This window comes from Cryptomeria japonica, chromosome 8 (genome assembly GCF_030272615.1).
Source record: "Cryptomeria japonica chromosome 8, Sugi_1.0, whole genome shotgun sequence".
Classification (NCBI taxonomy): Eukaryota; Viridiplantae; Streptophyta; class Pinopsida; order Cupressales; family Cupressaceae; genus Cryptomeria; species Cryptomeria japonica.
Window position 1 is genome coordinate 422,122,249 of NC_081412.1, and position 14,905 is coordinate 422,137,153.

General features: G+C 41.3%; 1 protein-coding gene across 1 annotated transcript in view; it reads left to right on the top strand.

Moving 5' to 3' along the window:
• Positions 1-14,905, top strand: part of LOC131075633 (chaperone protein dnaJ GFA2, mitochondrial) — a 218,789-nt gene that overhangs the window by 38,531 nt on the left and 165,353 nt on the right. The window contains exons 3-6 of the mRNA XM_058012468.2: positions 3,292-3,366; positions 3,481-3,572; positions 3,875-3,958; positions 4,092-4,130. Of these exons, the coding sequence (XP_057868451.1) occupies positions 3,292-3,366; positions 3,481-3,572; positions 3,875-3,958; positions 4,092-4,130 (290 nt within the window). The remainder of the gene's footprint in view (positions 1-3,291; positions 3,367-3,480; positions 3,573-3,874; positions 3,959-4,091; positions 4,131-14,905) is intronic.

Here is a 14,905-nt window from a genome sequence, read left to right on the forward strand (position 1 = left end):
AGAAGAATTGGAGCACATACCCTTTCATCCACTCAATAAAGTGCAATAGATTTCTCTAGAGAAGGGTAGAGAACATAGTGTATGTGCATTCCAATTTGTGCTTCCTTTTGCAAAAAAACATGGCTAAAGGAATGGGACACAAAGTTGTGAGATATAGAGTTAGAGCATATTGATTTTGATGCTTTCACTTCCCAACATGTTGCACTCGAGTAGTCCGAAAGCGATTACACTTTTAGTGTGAGTGTCTGTGGCATTGCTAAAACCAAGTCAATAAACTTGATATTATTATTTAAATATCGAACTTGAAGTTTGAACAATGAATATTTTATAATAATCATTTATGTTTTAATTAACATTTGGTTTACTTATGATTTTGTTGTTTATATGATGCTATATGGTATTCTAAACTTTATTCTTTCTTTAGGCTGCAAATATCATATATCTATAGAGAATGGCAGAATTAATATGTCACATCACTACCTATGTTCCCCTACTCCTAAATCAGTTGGGGCTTCCCCTTTAGGTGCCCATTGCCTCACAACTCGAAGGACATCTGAGATCTTGGAACGATAGAGGCTTCCTTGGTAGCGCCCTTAAAGGAAGGAAGAGAAAGTCTATATTTGTATGAATTTTACATTTTTTGTATGGACAAACCCAAAACGAAACCAACTCCAATTTTTTTGGCGCCAGATCCATGAACCCAAATTAAGATCTGTACCAAAATTGACAACTTAGTATGTAAGCAAAATCAAATTTACCATTTGTTGCTGCTTGCTACCTTATCTACCACATTGGTGGATTTTGACAACTCTAGAGCTTTATTATGTTCACATCATCTTACTGTCAACTTATTGCCATGTTACCAAAATATTCTTTGGCTCAGTTCATCTCTGTTCAAATTCTTATTATGGAAATAGGCATAACATTTGCTTGGGTTATCCATTTTTTCATGTTCTTATATGTATTGGAAAGCTGATTTTACAATCTTTGGTATGGTGCAATTTATTTTTATATGTGCACATATTATGAAATAGACTTCTTGGGACTCTTAAACCTTTATTCCGTTTTTTATAAATTGCTATCTTTTACTCATCTAGGGGTTTATGCAATCATGCATTTTAATGAAGTAATATTGATATAGTTCCAAATCTTGTATTTATTTGGAGGGGCTGTGAAAATCTTTTTTGTTGTTTGGCATCTCATCTCATTTGTGATGTCACCCTAGACAAAGTGAACCATGTCCTGGAAAACAGGGGGTGAGCAGGACCCACTGCCTTGTCTCCATGGCAATGTTCTTGAGCGAAGTGACCATGAATATAAATGTGTTTGGTTAAACTATGATGACATAATCTACAAACTAATAGGTCCTATAGTTTTTGAGAACATCCTACATCACATAGAACACATTGATTACCTTATCATTGCCATGATCATAATTAGGCAATTTTATGGAAATATTGAGCTTCTAACAGTCTGTGATGCCTCCTTAGAGAAGCTTCCACATTTGGATGAAATTGAAACAATTGTTCCTTTTGATGCCCCATCTACATATATTCATACTCACACAATTGATGTGAGCAATTCATGGGATGTGCAGTGTTGTCATTTGACATGCATTCAGATTCCAACACATTTGGCAACTTTGTCACTTGTTCATACTCAACATTTGATGCAGACATCTTGTGGAATGAGTAGTGTAGTCACACGCCATACATTGTGTTTCCACCATCACTTCTTGCTAACACTATAGAGTTCCAAGTGGCTTCATCGAGAGCTTCCAATAATTAATTCTTCATAGTAGGACATGTTGTGTGGGATGTGTAATGTAGTCACATGAAGTGCACTAAGATTGCACCTTTACTTGTTGCTTTTATAGAGTTTAGAGATGCTTCATTGAGGGCTTCCAATGATTCTTCATAGTAGGACATCTCATGGGATGAGCATTTAAGCCACATGGCATGCATTGAGATTCCACATACACACTCTACATCTTTGGCACTTGTTGCACATCTATATCCACATGGTTTAGACTTTGGAGTAGTCATCGTCTTTAGTTAAACCTGAGATTCTTGATCTGATCATGGTGGCACTTACTATTGACATCTAGAGATGTACATTTCAAAGTTCCATCCCACATATTTTGAATTTTTTTTCTTACATTCATTTTTGGAGCGAGATGATCTCCTGCATTTATATTTGGGTTTCTTTCTCTGAAAGGGAGAAATATTGTTCAACTAGCACAAATCCTCTTTGACATTCAGAGTTGAGTGATTTGGGATTGGGGGGGTGGGGTACTGGAGCCTTTCTGTTTATATTTCTCTCTTTCCTTCTTTGAGGGAGCATCATTTTATATGGCTACCTAACATAGCCTAGTTGTTGGAACCCATTTCTATTTCCTCCTAAGTTACATGTAAGGAGGGGTTTTGGTGTAAATATTTCAGCTTATGTGGGATACTGCTCATCCTGAGTGTAATATTGCACCTAGTTCTTAAGTTTACTTAGGATATTATGAATATTTAATATTCTAACCTAGTTAGCTAATAATGACATGTGTACATCTTGACTTGAGGTATACAAGTGACACCATGCTTCCTCAATCATTGATTGATGGTATTTAGGTGCTACTTCAGTTTAATCATCACATTTGTCTTAGTTAAATTAAGTTAACTCATCTCTTGATTGAAAGTGGTAAGAGAGTTAAACCCATACCTCTTCAACACATCATGTCCTTGATTCATGCATCCAAGAGGTGTTTTTGTAATTAAGCTTAACATGATTGAATATTGAATATCTTTAGTCTTCAATTCTAGGTCATAGACATTAGGTCCTAGGTAGAATTTTTGTTGTTGATGGCAAAATTCTAACAAATGGGGACCTATGTTGATGCCATGTTTTACAGTTTTAGCATACATTTAAATTTTAATATGATTTCAAAAACGCTGAGCAGAAGCTATGGTGATGTATCCTTGTTATTATATTTTATTTTGCCTCCATGCATGCTATTTGTTTTCTCATCCTAAATCTGATGGTATGCCTTTCTGTTCAGAATTTGATGCACTAAATGCACAATTAATATTTTTCTTAGTTAAACATTTTCATTTCTTTCCCAGGGAGATTTTTGGCTATGGTAGTCATGTGATGAGCGTGCAACTAGACATGCCTATGTTTTCTGGCTACCATGCATGATGCCTCTTTATCCATTTTGTCATTGAGTTTGCATTTTTTCTGCCATGGTATAGTTTTCTTCTTAAGTAAAATTACTTGTTAATTTTGGTTCATTCTATTTTTCAGCTCGTGAAAGGGAGAATGTCTTTAGCAACAAAGAATTTAGAGCTATATCATTTAAGAGGAGTTTTCATGCTACAGGTAAATATTTCTATTATTATCGCAGTGTAATGCCAATACAGTGTGGAACAAAGGAATTTTTTCATATTTAAGTGAACGATCTTACAGGATTGATATTTGTTTTTCCTTCTACAGGGATGACTGGGATGGCTGCCAGAGACTTCTATGAGATTCTTGGAATAAGCAAGGATGCAGGTCAAGGAGAAATCAAGAAGGCTTATTATGCGGTATGCTATGCCATCCAGCAAAATAATAAATATTTACGGTAGCCAATAATTGCAAGTTTTATTTCTTTGGCTTCTTATATTAATATGGTAGAGCGTTCTCTCATATTCTCATTTGCAGGTTGCTTAATATGAGATCCTTGATTTCTGCATTTGGAAATTAAATATTCTAGAGATATTATTTGCTAGAATTTGTTTTTGTACATTTAGGCTCTGCAGGTTGCTGGTTGCTTTGTCCCCTTTATGGGAACACTCTTTTTAAGACAATGAATTGGCTATTAACTTTATCCAGCTTGTATTTTTAGCTTGCGAAGAAGCATCATCCTGATGTAAATAAAGGGGATCCAGATGCAGAGAAAAAATTTCAGGAAATTCAACATGCTTATGAGGTGAGATGTTTAACTTTCTGCACTAAGTCATACATTTCACTTTGAGAAGAATTCAGCGACACAGCATTCAAGTTGAGTTTAAGCAATTTCCTTTTGTCTGTGATGCTGAAATTTGACATGATCCCTATGGCAGGTACTTAAAGATGATGAGAAACGATCACTATATGATAGGGTAATGGTCTCATTGCCACTTGAATAATAGTTTGAATATTCTGTCATCTAAAAGAAATAACAAGATATGCGAGCTCTGAATTTCTGCTTTTCCAATTTCTAGTTTCTTATCATATAAATATACGGTTTCTTCCAAATTGGATTCATTTTCATCTTCATATGCATTTTGTCTCTGCAAGTAATTTTGTTCTTGTACATCTAGCATTCTTTGATGCTTGTATTGATATTTTGATGTGGTCACCACTCTTAGACTTTACCTAAACCTATGCTTGAATTAGATTTGTTGGCTTTGCCCTCTTCATGAGGCAAAGACATTGGAGCATTCTATTTTCAAATACTTACATACAATGAAGTACAAGGTAGAAACCATTGCTTTCATAGAGTTTCCAGTGGTTTACTATCTACTTTTTTTCACTTTCCAGATTATTGGTGCTTGGCTTTTTCTTGAGGGAGGTTATCATCTTTTGGCGTAGGGTCTTATAGGGGACTTGAGCACCTTGTTCTTTAAGCCAGTTGCTAGTAGTGGAGGCATTAGATGCCCTCCAAACTGCAGAAATGTTCACATTGTTGATGACTAATTAGTGAAACAATGTACTTTTGTTTGCACTACCTCTGCATGCACTAGAACTAGGGCACCCCATCTTAATCACCTGAGGCATAGCACTTCTGTTGTGTTTTGCTCCTAGTTGGGGTCTCACATTTAGGCATGTGCCACCCACTTCTTTCCCACCTGCAATGGCATTTTAGATGGTGGAGGGTCATTGACCATGGATGTTAGGAGAGCTTCAAGAAGAGTTTTGGGGCAATGCATTTGTGCCTTGCCGGTCGCATCCATCCAAGGCCTCTTAGCTTAGGGCATTCTATAGGGGAGATCATTGGGTTTTATATTGATTTCTTCATTGTTATTGGTGTGTGTTTTGGTTCACCTATTTCACCCTTTTTAAGAAATCTGTATCCTTGGTCCTTTTTCTTTGGTGATTTGTTCTTTCTCTTGGATATTTGGACTTCTCTATGACTAATTTTAGTCATTTTGGTGTTTTATGGGTTTTTTCCCCTTTTGATAAGATTGGGACTTCCCTATTGTGGGTTCTGTTGTCACAAAAGCTTGCACCCTTCCTGGGCTATCAACTCAGCAACCTCATGAAACATGGAAACAACCCCGAAGTGTGGGACCTTGCGCAAGGGGTTGAATCTTTGGAGAAGGCCGACTTTCTTCTCAATCCAAGTGCAGGTGTTGGACCAACTCAACACTTCGAATCTTACCTCTAAGCCTATCCTAACAGCTTGCAGAGGAAAAGGGAAGAGAGAAATGCTTAAAATGAAAGGAGGTGATGCACCAAGATAAGAGATGTTTCTCTCCCCACCCGAAATGGCACAAAGAATTAACTGAAACTCCTAGAAGATGCACAAACTTCAGCTGCATGAATGACCTCAATGCACATATGGAGGTTAGAACTTGCTGAATTTCAAGAGGGGAGAAGGTTTCCCACAAGTCACACCCAGAAATAGGCTAACACAACATATATGTGAAAGAGAGCCACAAACATACACTTATAATGAAGGTAAGGACACACACACAACATTCATAAGTTGAAGTAAGACAAGAATGGTAATTTCAATTCATTCAAAGGCCAATGGCCAAACTTACATTTGCAGAAATGCAAAAATACACAAATCTTTAAGAGAAGTGAAAGAGCATAGAATAGCTCAAGCCAGCAAGGAGAGAACCTTTTACAATGAGGCCTAACAACATTATATAGAAAACTGGTTACAAGAGTTGTTGGAGCATTAAAAACCTTGAGTGTTGATCACACCATCTAGAAGTGTTGCAAGCTGGAAGGAAGTTGGGAAGACTTCGGAAGCACAGGTTCCCGAAGTGGGGAAGACTAAGGAAAGGAACTTCGGAACCTCGGGGTTCCGGAGTTCTGAGAAAAGCAGAGGGAAGGCAAAGGGAAGGAACTTTGGAACCCCAGGGTTCCGAAGTTCCGGGGAACTGGAAAGAGGCTAAGGAAGGAACTTCAAAACCTTGGGGTTCCGGAGTTCCGGGGAAGGGAAAGAGAAGCTAAGGAACTTCGGAACCTCGGGGTTTTGGAGTTCCGAGGAAAGAAGAGGGAAGGCAAAGGGAAGGAACTTCGAAACCTCGGGGTTCTGGAGTTCCGGGGAACTGAAAAGAGGCTAAGGAAGGAACTTTAGAATGTCGGGGTTTCGGAGTTCTGGGGAAGGGAAAGAGAAGTTAAGGAAGGAACTTTGGAACCTTGGGGTTCCGGAGTTCCGGGGAAAGAAGAGGGAAGGCAAAGGGAAGGAACTTTGAAACCTCGTGGTTTCGGAGTTTCGGGGAAGAGGAAAGAGAAGGCAGAGGAAAGGGACTTCGGAATCTCAGGGTTCCGGAGTTCCGGGGGAGAGGAAAGAGAAGGCAGAGGAAAGGAACTTCGGAACCTCGGGGTTCTGGAGTTTTGGGAAAGAGAAAGAGAAGCAAAGGAAAGGAACTTCCTCCAGACAAGACAACACTTCACCTTTCATAAATCCACTGCTGTTCTCCTTGATCAGCTGGGGCACGCCGGTCCATGGATCGTATCTCTGATCGGTTCTCATTGATGGACCAAGGGTGTCATAAAATGACAACATTTTTGGCGATCTCTACGGGATGCTTGCCTATTAAGCTTGAAGTCCAGAAGCCTTGAGCATCCATTGGGTACTGAGTCATTGAAAAGACCCAAAACATGTGTGCGCCATGACTTGGAGGGAAACTGGAAACTAGAGCGCACAGGCTCTTAAGGAGAATGCGACAGGTGCACAAGCACTTATGAAAGAAAAACAACTTCTAGTCTAATATTTACATAGTCATCAACACCCTCTTTAGAAGCAAGGCTTGAGATGAATCCCGTTCACTGGGATTGGAAGAACTTCGCCATCAAGCCTGGAGAGATGAAATGCATTGGCCTCCTTGCAACTAGTGATGACATATGGACCACTCCAGATAGCATCGAATTTGGAGTGTCGCCTAGCCTTGGCTCTGTCTGCATCCCACTTTAGAACTAGATCTCCCTCTTTGAAGACCCTATTAGTAGCACTTTTGTCAAAAACTCTCTTTACCTGCTCTTAAAGAGTCTCAAGCGTATGCATAACCTGACCTCTAACCTCTTCCAGCTCCATTAGCTCAGCTAGCCTTACTGTCATGGCATCATTCTCTGTCAATTCCAGCTGATGTGCTAGTTCAAGAGAGGGTAACTCTATGGAAGTTGGGAGTCTTGCTTCTTTCCTATATACCAACATGAAAGGAGAGTTACTGATCACCCTCTTGGGTGTGATCCTGTCAGCCCATAAGGCTTTCCTCAATTTAGTATGCCACGATCTGTGGTTGTCTTCGATCGTCCTTTTGATTATCCTGATGAGGTTCTTGTTGTAAGATTCAGCTAAGCCATTACCGCGAGGGTAATAATTGGATGCCGTCTTCAAGTATACACCATGCTTAACTGCCCAAGAACTGATTTGGGTTCCAACGAATGCCTTGGCATTATCTGATATGATTGTGGAGGGGACACCGAACCTTGTCACAATTCCATCAAGGAATTCTAATACTGAGGCCTCAATGGCATCCCTCAATGCAACTGCCTCTGTCCACCTAGTGAAGTAATCGGTTGCAGCCAAGATCCACTTGTGGCCAACACTAGAAGGTGGATTTATCATGCCAATGAAGTCTAAACCCCATTGTGCGAATGGTTGATTTGCTCAGATAGGGTGAAGAGGTAGGGCAACTAGTCTTTGCTTTCCAGAGAAGAAAGCACATTTCTTGCAATTCTTCACCCATCTATGTGAGTCATTGAATAAGGACGACCACTAATAACCAGCTCTCATTATTTTGATAGCCGTAGTCCTTGTAGAGAAGTGACCCCTTGAAGAGCCATCATGAAATTCTTCTAACAATCTGCTGACTTGATTTTGTTCGATACATCTTAACAAGACTCTATTAGAGTCTTTTCGAAAAAGGGTGCCATCCACTAAGACATAGGGGATGGACTGCAACCTAAAATGCCTTCTTTTGGTCCTGTCCAGACCTTGGGGGTATCTACCTTCCAGTAAGAAGGTGGTCATTACACTTACCCAATTTAATTGAGTGTCGTTGCTGGTTGGTTGATCCTCTTGTAACACAAGGGCGACCTCTGAAGTAGTCTCAAAAGATGAGACAAGCTGTTCACATAGGCCCCCGCCTCTTACAAGCTTGGTGATCTTGATGTTGATGTCATATTCCATGACCTTGGTTATCCACCCAACCCTCTTCTTGTTGATGTCCTTGTTTAGAAGGAAATCCTGTTGTTAGACAACATGTATCTCAACTTTTTTAATGCCCTTACAACAATGAGGACCTGCTTCTCTACATAGCTATATTTAAGCTCATAGTCCTTTAACCACTCACTAAAGAAAGCAATAGATTGCTCCAAATTATCATCGTTCAGCTGTGTTAGGACAACTGAGATGCTGGATTCTCCTCCGAAGGTATAGAGTATAAAATCCCTTTCCTAGTTAGGATTGACAAGAGTAGGGGTCTGAGCAATTGCTTGTTTAATCTCTTCAAAACCGACCCTTCTCTCCTTGGTCCAACTAAAAACCAAAATTTTCTTCAACATGGAAGTGGGGTTTTACCATGGTGGCAAAGTTGGGAATGAACCTCCTCACAAAGTTGATCCTACCAAGGAAACTTTGCAATCCCTTCTTGTGATTGGGGAGTGGAAGAGAAAGAATAGCCTCCACTCGCTCTGGATCAATGGTCAAGCCCTCCTTGGATACAATGTGTCCTAGCAATGTTCCTTGATCAGTAGCAAATACACACTTGCTAGGGTTCAAGGACACACCATACTCCTTGCATTTCATGAACACTTGCTCAAGATGGTCAGCTGCATGCTTTGAATAAATAGTTATGTCGTCAAGGTATATAAGCACAAACTTTGCTAATACACCCTTGAAAGCCATGTCCATCGCTGTTTGAAACGTGGCACCTGTATTGATTAGCCCAAAAGGCATCTTACAATAAGCATAGGTACCCCACTTAGTAGTAAATGTAGTCTTGTATTGGTTTGATTCTTGGACTAAAATTTGATTGTAGCCTGAATACCCGTCCAAGAACGAAAATCTTTCTGAGCCACTGACCTTTTGGAGAATCTGCCCCATGGAGGGAAGGGGATAATGATCCTTGAGGGAGGCTCTATTGAGGTCCCTAAAGTCTACACATAGTCTGATTTCCCCACTCTTCTTTCTTACAGGGACAAGGTTGGCCACCCAGGAAGAGTGCTTGATAGGGAGGATGATATTGGCTTCTGTGAGCTTGGTCAACTCCTTCCTGATTAGTGGCTCAATCTTGGGGTTTATTGGCCTCTGTTTTTGTCTAACTGGCTTTGCATCCGGATTTAGTTCTATAGTATGCTGGGCTAAGCTAGGGTCAAAACCCTTCAAATCTTCATAGGTCCAAGCCATTATGTCATCATACTTTTGACAAAGCTCCACAAAGGCCTCTTGTTCGGTTGAGGAACATACCTTGCCCAAGTTTAGAGACCTACCCTCGGCAACAACAACTAGCTTGTAATAACCCTTCTTTGCAGCCAGGTTCATCTTCTTCTTCAATTGATCATTCCAGTTGAAAATGCCTTCCAAGGCAACTAGACCTTTAGGCAACTTGTTGGAGTTGAGCTGCATGATTTGATCTCCATACTGGTCTTGCAGCTTAGACTAATTTTTAGCAGAAAACTCTGCTTCATTTTGCAAGAAATTAACAATCTATTGATCACTTTCAAACACTTGCCAATTTGCCTGATTGTTTGGGACAACAGGCCTCACAACAAGCCTGATGTGTTGTTCCCTCTCACTTGCAACATGCGTAGGTATGTCGAATTGAGCACCAACCGCTGCAAGCCTATCAACATGCTTGTTCAGACTTTTAGGAATACTCTGAATGTTGAAGGCCTCGAATCCTTCAATCAAGTCCCATACCCTATGTTTGTATGATTTGAGTAGGTTGTTCTTTGTTATATTTTGAGCTCGGATATGATTAACAACCAATTTGCTATCTCCAAATACTTGCAAGGATCTGATCTTTCTGCTTTGTGCAAGTTGGAGACCTTGGATCAAGGCTTCATACTCAGCGACATTGTTGGTGCAACCAAACTGAAGCTTAAAGGAAAAGTATTTCTCTTGCTCAAGAGAAACAAGCATCACACCGACACCTACACCGTTCTTGTTTCTTGACCCATCAAATAACATGCTCCATAACCCCTCTGAATCTCTTTGTGTTTTGATGAGGTTAGGGATAGGAGTATCCTCTTCATGGATACAATAGGTGCCAAGCCCAGTCTCTTCGGTCTTAGCTAAAGGATCAAACTAAAAAGCATTGGCCCATTCGTCCAACAAACAATCAGGGACTTCTTGCAAAAGAGTAGCAGGCTCACGGACAGTGCACTCCCCCTCTTCGTGCAAAGTGTAACTCGTGTTTATAGGGCTGGGGGTGTAGGGCTCAATGTGGTTTTGCGCAATAGGCTCTGCCCTTATGGTAACCTTGGTACCATACCTTGTTCAAAATAGCATGTGGGACCAATCAGAAGACAAGTATCCACCTGTCTTGGCGGTGAAGTCTCTAGACAGGCAGATGGCAAAGAAGGCAGGAGGTCGATGATTGATACGTCTTGCAAGACAGTGCAACCAGGGCATGCATGCAAGGTTAACTTCAAATTTTTAACAACCCCTACTGTCTTAATAGAAGTGCCATCCAATTGGACCACCCCTTTAGTCACAGGTTCATATTCTATGCCAAAAAGATCAGGTACCTTCCTAGGCTGATTGAGCTACTAGCTCCTGAATCTATCATGTAGTTGTGAACTAAGTTATCTCCTATGATTAAAGAGAGATAGAAGGGGGGAGGCTTGGTGATCTTGCTTGAATCTTCCTCCTCCATGGGTTGTACCAAACTAGTGGAAACTGCCCTCCTGTTGACTGCTGCCTCATCACCTGATTGGTTGATGTCCTTTAGTGACTCCTTCAGCAAATCCCTTTGAGATGGGATGGAAAGGGCCTCCCACATAGTGACATTGAGGTTGGCCTTCTTCATCTGATCTACTATGTTGAAAGGAACACCGACTGATTTTAGAGGCCCCTTTGAGGCTACGAGATCTACCTTTGCTCTTTGGACAACTTGGGCCTCCTCCTGCGTCTTGCTCCCTTGCATGGTATTTTGGCTTGTATCTTGGACAACTATATTGGGCGTTGGAGCTTGGGCCGATGTTGAAGGTGAGGCAGCCTCCATGGCTCTCTTCTTTGACCTTGTATATTGTAGCATAGACTCACCATTTGTTTGGTTCATACCACAAAATTCTGCCTCCTGCCAATTGACAAAGGTAGAATCCCCTTGCAAGTAAGCCTGAGTGCCAGCACTAGGCTGATTTGTGTCATATTGCTGGCCAAAGGTGGTTGGCTCATCCTGCACCACTAAAGCCTGGACAAACGCTCCGTTTTGGCATGCACCTTGGTTGTGTGGCTGATTGCATGGTTGACACCAATCTTGCTCCTGGGTGAGGTTGTTTTGCATTGGAACCATTGCTTTTGAGTTGCTTGAGGCTGTGGGGTTCACACTATTCAAAGGCTTGGCGTTGCTCCATTGGTTTTGCCCTTGAAAGGGTGGCCTATTCTGCTGATAGTTCTGATTTTGTGCTTGATAAGGTCTGCTATGCTAGGCTTATTGCCTCTTTAGTGTCACCAACTCATTGCCAAAGTTTTGCAATAGAGTCTTGACTTCATGAAGCTCACTAGAGGATGTAGAGGATGTGGATGGTTGACTTGCGAGCACTGTGGGGATAGGAACCAAGGTGGGTTGTTGAGTAGGTGCTTCTGGGAAGAGAGGCATTGGAGGCCTTGAAGCTATCTTCCCAACCTGTATCAAACAATTTTCTGCTCTTATGGCTATGTCATATGCACCCGGTAGAGAGGCTCCACCCATTGATTGTATCATGACAGCTATATCACTGTTGAGAGCTCTAAGATAATACAAGAAGGCATCATTTGGAGATGGCTTCACTAGAGCAGGAATTCTATTCCATGTCTTATGGAATCTGAAATTTAAATCTCCCATGAACTCATGAGGTGCCCACTTAATTGTAGTCAACTGCTCCACTAGTGATAGATGATCACTTTTGTCCTCGAAATGGTTCCACAACCTCTCCCCCAATTCATCCCAATTGTGAATGGAGCTAGACGACAACCCTCTATACCAATACAAAGCTTTTCCTTTCAAAGATGTGGCTAAGAGTCTGACAACAACATCATCCTGAGTGATATTATGGACATAGCAGATGTTTGCAATGTCTTGAATGTGCTCAATGGGGGTAGTAGCTTTTTCACCAATGAAGTATGGTATACTTTTTAACGTAGCCACTGGTTTATCATTCCATTGAGTCAAAATAAGAGGACTCCCCCCATTGAAGGTAATAAAAACCTGATTTCTGGCCATGTGAAACAATGGTCTATTGATATGAGTGGTGGGAGCCCTTGACAGTAATGGTCTTGTAAATGGAGGGGTAGAGCGAGACCTGGGAGATGGAGTGTTTACAACCCCGACCCCCTTGACTGGTGACAATGAAGGTCTACCTCTGAGCCTTCTAGAGCTTGAAGATGAGAGTTCTACAAATTAGAAGCTACCTCTAGAAGACGCCCTTGTATGAATTTTGGACATGAAATCCGAAGTTGCAACAAGTCATGAATAAGCAGAGACTTTGGAACCTCAGGGTTCCGGAGTTGAGGACCTAGGCACTTTGGAACCTGGGGATTCCGGGGTTCGGGACTTGGGAACTTTGGAACCTGGGGGTTCCGAAGTTTCAGAATTTATGTCTTGGGAACCTGGGAGTTCCGGGGTTCCAGAGTTAGGAACTTGGCATGGACAAGAATTGGACTTGTTGAGCAGAGTCGCCAAGTGCTTGAAAGATGAAAGGCAGAGACACTAAGAACAACACTGAATCCTTAGTATGTGCATTGAAAGTAGGTCCCACCAGGCGTGCCAAAAACTGTTGCCACAAAAGCTTGCACCCTTGTTGGTCTATCAACTCAGCAACCTCGTGAAACATGGAAACAACCCCGACGTGTGGGACCTTTCGCAAGGGGTTGAATCTCCGGAGAAGGCCGACTTCCTTCTCAATCCAAGTGCATGTGTTGAACCAACTCAACACTTCGAATCTTACTTCTAAGCCTATCCAAACAACTTGTAGAGGAAAAGGGAAGAGAGAAATGCTTAAAATGAAAGGAGGTGATGCACCAAGATAAGAGATGTTTCTCTCCACACCCGAAATGGCACAAAGAATCAACTGAAACACCCAGAAGATGTGCAAAGTTCAGCTGCATGAATGACCTCAACGCACATATGGAGGTTAGAACTTGCTGAATTTCAAGAGGGGAGAAGGTTTCCCACAAGTCACACCCAGAAATAGGTTAACACAACATATATGTGAAAGAAAGCCACAAACATACACTTATAATGAAGGTAAGGAGACACACACAACATTCATAAGTTGAAGTAAGGCAAGAATAGTAATTTCAATTCATTCAAAGGCCAATGGCCAAACTTTAGTTGCAGAAATGCAAAAATACACAAATCTTTAAGAGAAGTGAAAGAGCATAGAATAGCTCAAGCCAGCAGGGAGAGAACCCTTTACAATGAGGCCTAACAGCCCTCTATAGAAAACTAGTTGCAAGAGTTGTTGGAGCATTAAAAACCTCGAGTGTTGATCACACCATCTAGAAGTGTTGCAAGCCAGAAGGAAGTTGGGAAGACTTCGGAAGCACAGGTTCTCGAAGTGGGGAAGACTAAGGAAAGGAACTTCAGAACCTTGGGGTTTCGGAGTTCCGGTAAAAGCAGAGGGAAGGCAAAGGGAAGGAACTTCGGAACGTCAGGGTTCCGGAGTTCTGGGGAACTGAAAAGAGGCTAAGGAATGAACTTCAGAACCTCGTGTTTCCGGGGAAGGGAAAGAGAAGCTAATGAAGGAACTTCAGAACCTCGGGGTTCCGGAGTTCCGAGGAAAGAAGAGGGAAGGCAAAGGGAAGGAACTTCGGAACCTCGGGGTTGCGGAGTTCTGGGGAACTGAAAAGAGGCTGGGGAATGAACTTCGGAACCTTGGGGTTCTGGGAAAGAGAAAGAGAAGCAAAGGAAAGGAACTTCTTCCAGACAAGACAACACTTCACACTTCATAAATCTACTGCTTTTCTCCTTGATCAACTGGGGCAGCACTGGTCCATGGATGGTATCTTTGATTGGTTCTCACTGATGGACCAAGGGTGTCATAAAATGACAACAGGTTCTCCCTTCCTTTTTGTTTGTCATAATGGCTTTCGGTTATCAGCTTTTATTTTGCTTTTAGTTATCTTTTAGCTTGTAGCTTTTTGGCAGCCTCTTATTGGTTCTCTCCTACCATTGTCTCCAGCTCTATTTCTGAGTTCCATTGACTTATTTTGGTCACTTTGTGTCATTAATATAATTTCTTCCTTTCTTTTTAATCACAAAATCTTGCTGTTTTAGATTATTGCCAGTCAGATTGATTTACATCTCTTCTAATTTTAATCTTTATTTGTTATAATTCTTGATGTATCTGTATCAATCAAATCATTCAGGATTCGTGTATGCTTGTTGCTGTGTAAATTGCTTAGTGAATGCTGCTTCTACTTCCTCCGTTAAATCTTTGTCATCATCTTTTAATTGATTTTGTAGTCTTGTAGCATGCCTTTAAATTACTCATCTTGTGTGATTTTGTA